The sequence below is a fragment of the Mercenaria mercenaria genome, chromosome 2 (assembly GCF_021730395.1).
Source record: "Mercenaria mercenaria strain notata chromosome 2, MADL_Memer_1, whole genome shotgun sequence".
NCBI classification, from domain to species: domain Eukaryota; kingdom Metazoa; phylum Mollusca; class Bivalvia; order Venerida; family Veneridae; genus Mercenaria; species Mercenaria mercenaria.
In genome coordinates, this window is record NC_069362.1 from 80,190,861 (window position 1) to 80,203,092 (window position 12,232).

Here is a 12,232-nt window from a genome sequence, read left to right on the forward strand (position 1 = left end):
TAGTCACTCTGATCCAACAGAATTATAAAGGTAAATTCGCATGAAATTAGCTCTTATATTTAAAAAAAAATAATAGCCTCTACTGTGAAGAGCGATAAAGGGGAATAATCATGTTTACCAAGTTACTCGTCCTTAATTTATTCTCTCTAGGCATACACTTAACAAAATAAAGGATATCCAGATTTAATGACTGAAACTTACAAATTCGCCGTGATAGTCAGACATATTCCAATTAGCTTTAAGACACTAATTGTAACTATGTCCGACCCAGGGTCGTACTAAAGATGGCTGCCGTAATTGAGGGTCATACTATTCCGGAATTAGCTTAAAGCTAATTGGAATATGTCCGACCCAGAGTCATACTAATTGGAATATGTCCGATCAAGGGTCGTACTAATTCGAATTGTCTTAAAGCTAAATAGATTTATCTTAAAACAGGGTCGTACTAATTCGATATAAATAGTTTAGAAAATAAATAAAATATTGCAATAAATGCCATTTATCAGCACGCAATTAAAAGTCAACCAGCAATGTTCAATTAACACATGTACCGGGTAGGACCACAGAACACCGCAGCGCCCCAAAATAGGAACCCTTACGTTACTTGAGTTACTAAGTCCTACGTAGGAGATACTAACTCCTACGTAGGAGATACTAAGGCCTACGTAAGAGATATTAACTCCTATGTAGTACTTAATATCTCCTACGTAGGAGATACTATGTCCTACGAAGGAGATACTAACTCCTACGTAGGAGATACTATGTCCTACGTAGGAGATACTAAGTCCTACGTAGGAGATACTAACTCCTACGTAGGAGATATTAAGTCCTACGTAGGAGATACTATGTCCTACGTAGGGGAGACTAACTCCTACGTAGGAGATACTATGTCCTACGTAGGAGATATTAAGTACTACGTAGGAGATACTATGTCCTACGTAGGAGATACTAAGTCCTACGTAGGAGATACTAACTCCTACGTAGTACTTAATATGTCCTACGTAGGAGATACTATGTCCTACGTAGGAGATATTAAGTACTACGTAGGAGATACTATGTCCTACGTAGGAGATACTATGTCCTACGTAGGAGATATGTATGTATATGTATGAGATAGTAAGTCGTACGTAAGACAAATTTAAATCTCTCTGCTGGCACCAGGACGCTTCCATAATTTACAAAAATCGTCTGATGGATGTGAAATCGCGGTTCATCAAAAATTGACTTTAATGGTCGTTTTTGAAAGTTTGCAGAGAAAAAAGTTACAGAAATATCAAAAAAGTAAAATACGCAGTCTATGAGGAATATGCTGAATTTTATATTAATCAAAATTTCGAACCGAAACCCAATAACTTCAAATTAGGCGCATTCCACCTTAAGATCGGATTTGAGCCTTGCTCTTGACCTTTATGAAATAGTTCTTGAATAGTTCTACAAATACATGTAACTTTTATTTAGATATCTTATTATAATAAGTACTTTTGTCGTAATATTTGATTGAAAATGACCGAATTTTTTAAAAATACTATATTAACAACATTTGATCTAAATTACCTCGTCATGAGACAATTCCGCGATATTTGCGCGGTCGTTGCTCGCTGTCGTGTTTCGCGTTGAATGTCGTGTGTCGTGGTTATTCAATTTAATGTAATGAAGAAAAATCATAATTATCAAACATGTTATCGTTTGAGTTGTCGTGCGGGATTTATATTTTATATTACTCAATGACATTTTGTAAATGTTTATGATAATCATTGAAAAGTTTCCTTCTTCTATTTTTTTATGGAAAATCTGGCAGTTTACAGCTATTTGATAATAGAAAGGAACAAGTCTAGTTAAAATTGGTAATCAGTCAAAGTTTCACTAACATGCCTTTGTTATACTGCTCGAAATTTATAAATGTCTATGTCTGGTAGTACCGTTATATATCCAAGAGCATGCAAAAAATATGAATACATGTATCTTTATATAAGTCGAGGAAAATACTTCACATGTATTTTTTTTCGAAATATTTGGCCGTCTTTTTATTGCGGAATTTAAATTTCAAAACAATAGGATATCTAAATGTATTTATTTTCTGTTATATTAAAACACGAATTCTGTAACATCATAAGCTAACATAATGTTTTTTCATATGTTTTTTACTGAGATGTTTTATTGTTTACAGAAATGATAATTTTTATATGAATCTACTAAGTAACAGAATTTATAAATGCAGACGGTTATGTTGCTTCCTACATGATAATACGCGAGCTTTACTGCTATATATTGCACAAAGCAATAATACGATCAATCCAAAATCTATGAAAGTGAATTATTTATTATCGGCTTAGCTACTGTAAGGGAAGCAATCCAGTGGGGGTGGGAGGGCGGGGGGGGGGGGGGGGGGGGGCGGGGGGGGGGAATTGCTTAAGACAGTCGATAATCAATGGAGAGAATACTCGATATTTCTCGCCATGGTCAGATTTTTTAGTTTGATATGCAACAAAAAAAGTTAGATAAACACACACAGTAGTGAAAATCTTTAACACACCTTATCGTTTGACCTTAAACTCCAAACCGGGTGTACACAAATTATATCGTATAAATTGATCCAATAATGATTATTCTGTAGTGTAGACTATCGCACAAAAACTGATTTAGAATCGACATAAAATATCTACAAACTTTTTCCTTCCAAATATCAATCTTATGGTAGCTTTACAATTTGTATTCATGTGATTTGCTAAATATGAACACATGAAAGAACTTAAATAGTAAAACTGGAATCGCCCTAGTTATATCTATGATGTTAAAGAATGGGTCAACAGTAAAAAGTGATTATTCACAAATCTTACTTTGAAAAATGAAGCAAAAGCTAACATTTAAACTAAACCTTAGAGAAATATTTAGATATTTTACGGAAAAAATCAGTATTAGCAACCTTGTAATATGTTTGTTACATAGTGCAACATTTTAAAGTATTTATATGAGGATGAACACAACTAAGATCGTTTCTTCACTCTAGATTTGTCCATAAGTTTGCCTCTTCTTTCTTCTATATATTACAAATACAACTGCTGTAATGATTCCAACTACAGCGACAACAATAAGTAGCACTCCCCCTGCAAGATAAGAGAAAACAGTTTCAACTTGACATTATCCAGACAGTTAACATTTAACAGTTAACGAAATGTTGTGTTCCCCCAGCAATACAATAGAAAACAGTTAACTCAGTTACAGTACAAGATGACCGATAGTCTTCATTGTTAGCCAGATAGGCTTGGCTTCGTCTAGTCAATTTGAAAATACGTATAACTTGTATCAGCATATATTTTACCACCTTGTTCATTTGTTATCCAAATAGTTTTATGTCTCTGTTTTCCCCGTGGTACGAGTATTAAATATCATTGACAGATAAACATAAAACTAATGTCGTAAGTTATTTGCAGTATGAATAAAGAAACACATGCTCTCTGCTAGCCATGCGCTATTTTTCTGAATAACGTCCGTCGCTAGCCATATATTTATCACATATTTGGCCTAAACCTTACATGTGTAATTATGAAAACTGTTGACTTAAAGCTTCATCTTTAAGTTAGCTTTCAATATAATTATCCATGTATAGGTAAAACATCGCTAAGTTTATAATTAAATACATTTATTCAGGTTTGCAAGCTCAGACTAATTCGTATACATTTGTAACGACTACCTTAATGTAGTAATCCATACTTTTATTATTAATGATTTAAATGTTTCATTCCTTACTTAAAGTTAATATTTAATCCATAGTATTTAGGTATTTCCAATTAAAAACTGCTTCATTCTCCACTTAAAGTTAATAATGTTTTCTATCGAGTGGATAAAATTCATAGAAATGTATACACACACATTTCATTCAATTTATCTGTCTTAACTTGGCGATTCCATAATATTTACAAAATAAAAATACCATATCTGTATATATTTTCTTACTTATGTGTTTAGTTCACTGACTTATACGAATTTCATTTACAATTTTGTTTGTATATAACGATGTACCAATATGTGTACAAGTTATCATAATAAAATTTTGTCTTGTCTTGTCTTGTCTTGTATCAATCAATTCGGTATCAAACCACAGTATAGTACTGTACCGGACTGGACTGGGCTGTTATTATTTTAAGCCCAATTCGTGAAATTGATATATTTGTAAACGGCAAATATATTATAGAATTGTGTCATGTGGTAGCTTCCATATTCCAAGGTCTTACACACTATATTGTATTTATTAAAGTTTTTATTTACTTATTTCTTATTTACTTGTATTGTTTGAATAGTAAATTGCTAGTAATTATATTACCAGGACCTCATCGGAAATACGATTTCATACTTTCATTGGCAATCAAAGGTATTTATTGCACACTATACAGGCATACACAAATACATATAATATATAATGTATGTATTATTTTTAAACATAATACTGTTAATACACATAAACTTGGTTTTTAAATATGACACTGGCTATCAGAGCATAAAATGTAAACAACAGTTCCGCAAAGCGGGGCAATATACGTATTCTAGATTGGATTTTTTTTTTGGCGGGTTGGGGTTGGGGTTGGGGTTAGGTGATGTTTTGCCGCGGCAGTAATGGAATACTAAGGCACAAGAAACTAAGTGTTTTTATTTCGGTTGGTGTGAGAATGGGGGCAATGGGGTTAATTTGTGTATGTATGTGGTCGGTGTCGTGGAAGGGTGGTGGAGGGGTTAATGAGGATTGTTGCACTCCTTAAACTCAAATTGTGCTCAGAGAAAATATCTGACACTTGAACACAATTTTGGACTGTGACCTTTGTATACCATACAATTTCATGCGATGAAGTACTAAGGCACAAGAATAAGAAAGTGATTTTTTTGGTGGTGGTGGGCGGGGAGGGGGCGGGGGCACATCTCAAATCATCTCATCACCACCCACCTATATTCCAAATTTAAAATCAACACATTGAAGAGTTGTGCCCCGGACACAAAATACAAATGATAGGCTTGATTTCACTTTGTGACCTTTTACCTACATAAGCTTTGCACATGTTCTCATCGCCACCTACCTAAATGCTAAAATTAAAAGGTTATAACGTTATGCCCCAGACAAGAAATAAGAGAGCCAAATGACCTTTAAGTTCCATTTGTGACCTTGATATTTTATGTACCGATCTGGTTTGAGCGCTCTGCACAATGTCTCATCACCACATACCATACTATATGCCATGCTTAAAGTCAATACATGGAATCGTTATTGAGAAGTGTCCCGGACACGAAATATGACGGACTGACGAAACAAATGAACTTATGCACGTGCAAAAACATAATACGTCCTTTTTCCGTAACAGGCGTACAAAGGATTTGGCATTTTGATGACTTCGGTACCTTTTTCCGGACGGTAGCGACTTTATATCTAGAACTCAACATATTTTACACTTTTAAATACTTACACCAAGGGAACCCAGATACGGTAGAAGTTCCGGAAACACAAGTTATACTAAATCCTGTGGTATCACTTCTACAACAACAATTCTTCGGCTCTCCTTGTTTCTGACTGCAGCAGTATTCTTCATCTATGTACAAATGTTTAAAAAACTAGCATTAAAACTGAGCAAGTGATCACGACCATCAATATTACGTTGAATAGAACGTAGTGTTATAAAACATTTATTGTCCATGAAAATAGAAAAGACTCGTTCACGTTTCGTGAGAAAAACTCATACCTATTTTTTTTTTAACTTTTTACTTTCTAAAACTTGAATTTTGGTATAACGTTATCAAAATATGAACTTTGAAAACGTACATGTCTATCTGTGAAATACACAATGTTTCAAAAGGGAGGATCTTTAAAATATCATCTGCACATGTTCGTACTATCAGTTTTCAATTAGTTTCCACATTTATCTGATAATGTTGTATACATTTTATATCAGACAATCACAGTTTTACTTACTTCTTATGCCGTAAAGAAGTTAAATCAGTAAATTAAAAGCCTTTTGTTTTAAATAGTCTTGTTATCAACAACAGATTAACTATATGTTAAAATGAGGTTAACTATATGTTACAGTGAGGTTAACTATAATTATGTTAAAGTGCACGTGTCATATTGATATTCATAGTTATATGTGCTGTTAAGTTATTTGTAACAGTATTGTCGTGTTTTAAGCAGTAAACCTTGAAGTACTCAAAGGGCAGTAGTAGGAAATTTGCAGATTTTAAATGTTTAAGATTAGTCATGTGTAAAAATTAATTGTTATCTACTTCAAATAATCTTACCCGAACATGGAGTTTGGCCGCAGGTCAGACAGCACTGTTATAAGTATAAAGACAAAGGTATATATGTGTTACTGGCAAATAATCATGTGGGGAAAATGTTGTGATACAAAATTAAACTGATTACAACAAAAAGAAACTATTTAAAAGTATTATCAACGACAAGTGTTACCCAAGTAGTCGCACATTCGTAAAACCGAAATGTCATTTAAATTGAATATAATTATGCATCGCTTAAGAGGCATATTACTAATGAACTTACTGCGGTGTTAAAGAGAACAATAATCCAGCACACATGTATCAATGCTCTCTGTAACAATATGTCCATTTTGATGTATAGCTATATTTGAAATGATACGGAAACACTCAAGATTCGTGATTATCATAATTAGATTAAATGAGAATCGAGTTCAATAAGATGGTGGTGTCGCTATATTAATAATGTTCTATGTACCACAGTCATATGAGAAAAGGAAATTGCAACTACATGTATATACTGACGTCAGATTAATAATACGGGCTTGTCTAGAGTATATTTAGGTCAGAGTGTTTTTACTATTTCTTTGATTACGAGACCGCTGTTTCTATTTTCCAGATAATGGAAATAAAGATAAGATTCAAAGCATGTATTTTTTCTCTTAAAATGACATAAGAAATAAAATGCGCCGTTAGAAATAAAATGTAATTCTGGTGATCTTCGACTCGGAAACAGTAGACTGCTTCTATCGTTGTTTAAGGACTGTTCACACCAAACAGGAAGTGACTACTCAGTGTTATTTAGTGTGAAGTAGCCCAAAATATGGTTCCAAGTTGTTGATAAAATATAGTGTTATGAGGCAAGTTTTATTTTTTGTTTGGTGTGGAGTGCACATATAAAGCCATTTTTAAAAACTTCTTTACTGATTACAGTTTATCTGATAAATAATAAAGACCACTCCTTGACAAAGTGGTATCCTCCTGGTATTAACCACACTCATTTTAGTCCAAGCTTTTCTTTCATCTGTATTTGGGAGTGTATTGTTTTCTAAAATATCGAATTTAATAGATTTATTTGTAATTCGTTTAACACGAAATCCTTTTTTGGAAATATATTTGGGTCACAACCATTTGTTATAGTTACATAGGCACATGTACAAAATTATTCGAAAACGCCTTAAAAATAAGGTTTAAACGCAATTTTATGTACAAAACAAATACTAGTAACATCAGTAAATCACGTATCAATACTATACTAGCTAAGGGTAATACGGCAAAGAGTAAAACAAGTTAATAAACGATAAACTAGGTTATCTGTTCAAACGATAGGAGGCAGGAATTTAAACAAATTAAGTTATGTTAATGTCACCAATTTACAAATATTTGAAACTTCCTATCCGTTGCACTTCCTCCAACAGATTATTATAGGATTGGCAACAGTTCGGTTTCCGTTGATGATAAGGCCTAAAAAATGTTTGTTTTCAGTAACATACTCCCCCACTACACACACAAAAATGGGTAGGTAGGTAGGAATTTGTTTACAATAAAGAAAGAGCAATTTCTCTTGAAAAGTATAAAAATAGCGAAAATAGCGAAAAAGCCATAAAAACATTTAGGGTCGCGGCAAATAGGGATACAGGAAACAAACTATTTTTAGGCTTAAGTATTTACTGAATTTTTTACAATAAAGATAAGGTTTATTTAACAATTTATTATATTATAATCGTGAATGAAACTTGAATATTTCAATAAATGATAATACTGTTGACACAGATAACTTACTGTAAAGATATAAAATATGCAAATATGTCAAACACTTTAAAAACTTAGATACGTTACAAACGTGAAAAGTCAAATTATCAACACAAACGTTAAACACAAAACGTGGATTTATGTCAGGAAAAAATCCCTTTTGATAAATCTGGAAAATGTATGGTTTGTAAACCGTTCGTCGCAAATGTTTTTTTAAGCAAACCATCCACTGTGCACAGCCAAGAATTCATTATTGGGACACAACAGTCCATGTACAGAGCATTGGTGAGTTTTTATTGAGCCCTTACTAAATCACAAGTTCTGCTTCCACAGCATCTGCTTATGAATTTGATAGTATTTTTAACAGCAGTTTTCGTTACAACTTCCAGTATTCAGAGCATGGCCATGTAGCGTGCTTTTAATTCAAGGAGCCAAGACCGTTTATTCAGAGGCTTGAAGACATACTGGAAATTAAAAGCAGTGCTTAATGGTTAAAATCATTAAGAATATTATTTTTATTGCTTAACTTAACAGTGTTGCCACACACATTTTGTACTCTATAAGGAAGCCTTCATATACCAATAAAATACTAAACCATTTGAAGGGATACTCATGTATTTTATCAAGAAGTAGATTCATAATTGTTTTAATTTATTCTCCTTGCTGAATTAAAGCAATCAGAAAGAACGCGTTTTCAAATTAAATATTGTAATGGAAGTCGTGATATGACTATGTGTGCAGTCAGGAAAACATATGACAATTCGTCCAGTCAAGAAATAGACAACCAAACTCTAATGCTCTCACTTTTGCAGTATTAGAAGTGAGCAACATCAGAGGTGAAAAGTAGAATGTGACATTTTATAGCAATTTTCATGTCTTATTTTCAATTTGCATACATAGGTCAGGCCTCAACAAATTAAAAAGTTGTTCATCGGATTTGCCGCTCGTATATTTTCAGAAACACAAAAATAAATTTTTTTTTTGTTTTTGGCTTGCTCTCGCCCCATTGAAAAAAATCGATCCCAAATTTTTTGTTGCGCTACTTTTTACGGACGTAAAAGTGTATAAATGCTTATAATTGCAGTCCCAGATTGTTCTCAAATTGATTTTAATCAAAATAATAAATACATACTACGCCACATCGTCTATAATAAATCATAACACTTGTATTTAGTAGCATTAAAGTTATTTCCCCTTTATGCAGTTACGCCATTTTCTTCAAATGTTTACCAAATTATATTCTCCAAAAATCGATTTATTTCATTGAAAACTGGATGAAGGAAAACATACTAATTTCTTTGATAACATCAATCTACATTATTTTGGTAAGGGTAAATATTTATTGATGCATATCACTTATCTGTTTTCTGTTTTTTCATGTCCAAATGATCAGCATTTGCATACGAAAGTTGGTGGGGTAAGGAATTTACATTACGAGTTGTTTTCAGAACAGTTTTGATTTTCAAATTTTCAGTCATTTAGTAGACTAATGTTAATGCACGTTAATCTCCATTTCAGACTTTAATTGAGACTTTGTTTCAACAAATTTAATATGTTATGAAAGTTTAAAGTTAGAAAAAGAGCTGTACATAGGACATCATGCTCGACTTTTCTGAATCAGAGCTTTCCCAGTAAAAGGGGCATAATAGTCAGAAGCTATTAAAGTACAGAGCTATTGGTCATTATATAAAACTTAATTAAAAATATTCTATGTTAAAAAGGGCATAACTCTGTCTAGATTCAGAATTAAGAGTATTGTTTCTCCTGGTGTAGACTTTGACAGTAAATAACTGTTCTAAGTTTCAAATCAGAAGCTTTAATAGATCTAGTAACACTCACATAGATATTTGATGTATCAAAAACTTTGTAAAGTTAGCTAAGAATGCTACATTTTCATAGCAGTAAATATTCAAAACAAAGAAAAATACAAACGGGGAGGCCCCACGCACCAAAAACGCAGCCTCCCAAAACGAACCCCCAGGGCGCAAACGCGGCACCACCACACACACTCAAACTTACACCCCCGGACCCAAAAAGAACAACACACACCACAAACATCAAAGCCAACACGTAAGGACAAGACAACAATAAGCAACACACACCCCCACACAAACAACACACAAAGGGCAAAACACAAAAGAAAAAACAAAGAACCGTGGGCACCGCCTTGGGAAAGGTCAGGGCAAAAACACCACGGGGAGCAAAAACCGGTTTATGGGCCACCCAACCTCACTCTACCCCCACCCGTTCCAAAGACATGGGGCAGTAAAAATAAAATAAACTCTTCCCGGTGAATCTCTAACACACGTAATGGAAACAAAAAGGGAGGCTGTAAAACCAAAATGCTCTGATAAATATATAAAAAGCAAACCTTTAAAAACCAAAAAAAAGATGTACTCAAAGCCTTTTCAGAAGACAGACAAAAAGAAAACACCCCCCAAGGAAACAGGGCCCGAAGACAAATAACAAAACAGTTATCCTGTAGGATTAAAAAAATACTCACATAGAGTCCCCCCCTCCCCTTTTCCCTCGACGCAACAAAAAGGGGAACGTATTTCCCCCCTGTTGAATAAAATCTGGGAAGTAGATCCCTCGGAAGCACAGAGAACAAGGCAAACAGTGAAAATTGCAGACTCGGTTTGATTGAGTCTGTTCATGAGCAGTAATGGAAAATGCAACACTGCCAGCCCCTTGCACCGCTTAACAGTATTCAATCGGGCCTCCGTGCCGGTGTTAAAGTCCGACTCAAATCACTTGCCCTCGATGGGGTCGGCCCCTCGGGGCTTGAAGTCTCATGGGAACCTCCAGCTGGCTTACGGAAGGTCGTGTTCTACTCAGGTCCCGCTCGTGATGAATATGCACGAGGGCACTGGGTCTCCTCCACCATTAAGCTGAAATCGCCAATGACCTATCATGGTGGGTGCGACTTAATCCAACAAAAAAAAAGTATTCATCTTCGAATCTAATGAGTGAAATCAATAATCCCAAAGACCAGAAATAAACACTAACTGCGGTATGTCTCAAAACATTGGATCGTAAACCTCTTTTAATAAAACGTTTGATAATCTTTTCAAATACATTTGGAACATTACCATACCCAAGATCTTCGAATTTTGTAAACCACACCCCCATAAAAAACGGGTTTAGAAATACCTTCTCGCAGAAGTGTCTTAAATTACTATTGAATTTTAAAACTAAATCAAATAAGATAATAAAATTTAGTAAAATATTTACGCAATTTTGTAATAACGGTAGCCTTGCTGAAGAAGTTTACTTGTAATATATTGATTACGTTCATTGAATGCTTGACATGACTACACGCTCTGGCAAACCAAATTAAATGAGAAATATATACCCCATAAGATTAGCCTGAGGTACATCCCCATCCAATGGGAAAATTTACAATACTAAAATTAAAATCATCCCTCTTGTCATAAATTTTGGTATTTATAATATTGTCATAAATAAGAGTTCAAGTCACATATGTAGTGATAAGTTGGGTAAGGTTATGCATTGTTGTTTTTTACATATTTTCTAACAGCATTTTCAAAAGCACGCATTATTTGATTACATGTACTGTATGACAAATTTTAAATTACCTTTTTTTTTCCCCGAGTTCGCTTTTTTGTGTGTCTGCATGTCAGATTTTCTCAACCCCTGGGGACTTCCTTTTAATTTAAAGGGCATACATTCTTTTTTAAGGTTTTTTATTAGTCAGTCGAGAGACAAATGAAGACAAATATATTTCTTCGCTTTTTCGCTCGCTCCTGTTTTTTCTAAAAAACTAAAAAAAAATATTTAAATTATTTTTTCGCTCGCCGCCTCAAATTTTTCAGAAAAAAAATCCGATGAACAACTTATCAATTTGGTGTGGCCTCAGGTTGGAAAAAGCATGAGAATTGCGAACACATATCGTCAAAATGAGAAATCATATATATATTCTCACATTTTGGCATTTTACATATATATTAGGCATAAGAGTAAAATGTGAGAAATGTCGTTTTTACAATGATGTCAAAGATTTAAGTGTTTCATTTTTACCCGTGTATCCCTTTAAAATGCATAAAAAGATGACTTTGATTTAACTAAATAATTCTCATCGAGTCTCTGTACTATTTGCAATATTCAGGTCATAAAACGCCAGAGAAAATGTTTACCTGTTTCTTACATTCATACATTTTTAGAAGAAAAAAACCAGATTGAATCTGAAACGAAAGCCATACTTCACCTG

The 12,232-nt window shown here is 33.7% G+C and overlaps 1 protein-coding gene across 1 annotated transcript; it reads right to left on the reverse strand.

Moving 5' to 3' along the window:
- Positions 1-2,057: 2,057 nt before the first annotated feature.
- On the reverse strand, positions 2,058-6,746 carry LOC123562854 (uncharacterized). The gene is made up of 4 exons (XM_045355450.2): positions 6,536-6,746; positions 6,277-6,310; positions 5,451-5,573; positions 2,058-3,104 (listed from the first exon to the last, which is right to left on the reverse strand). Exons 1-4 carry the CDS (start codon positions 6,599-6,601, stop codon positions 3,004-3,006), a joined length of 324 nt encoding a protein of 107 aa, XP_045211385.2. The 5' UTR covers positions 6,602-6,746; the 3' UTR covers positions 2,058-3,003.
- Between the last annotated feature and the right edge of the window lie 5,486 nt (positions 6,747-12,232).

Excerpts from the sequence above, each read along its gene's own strand:
- LOC123562854 (XM_045355450.2), bottom strand. The coding sequence starts at position 6,601 with ATGGACATATTGTTACAGAGAGCATTGATACATGTGTGCTGGATTATT. Across the intron at positions 6,311-6,535 it reads TTGTTCTCTTTAACACCGCA|TGCTGTCTGACCTGCGGCCA; the intron begins GTAAGTTCATTA and ends TACTTATAACAG. Across the intron at positions 3,105-5,450 it reads CGTATCTGGGTTCCCTTGGT|GGGGAGTGCTACTTATTGTT; the intron begins GTAAGTATTTAA and ends CTTATCTTGCAG.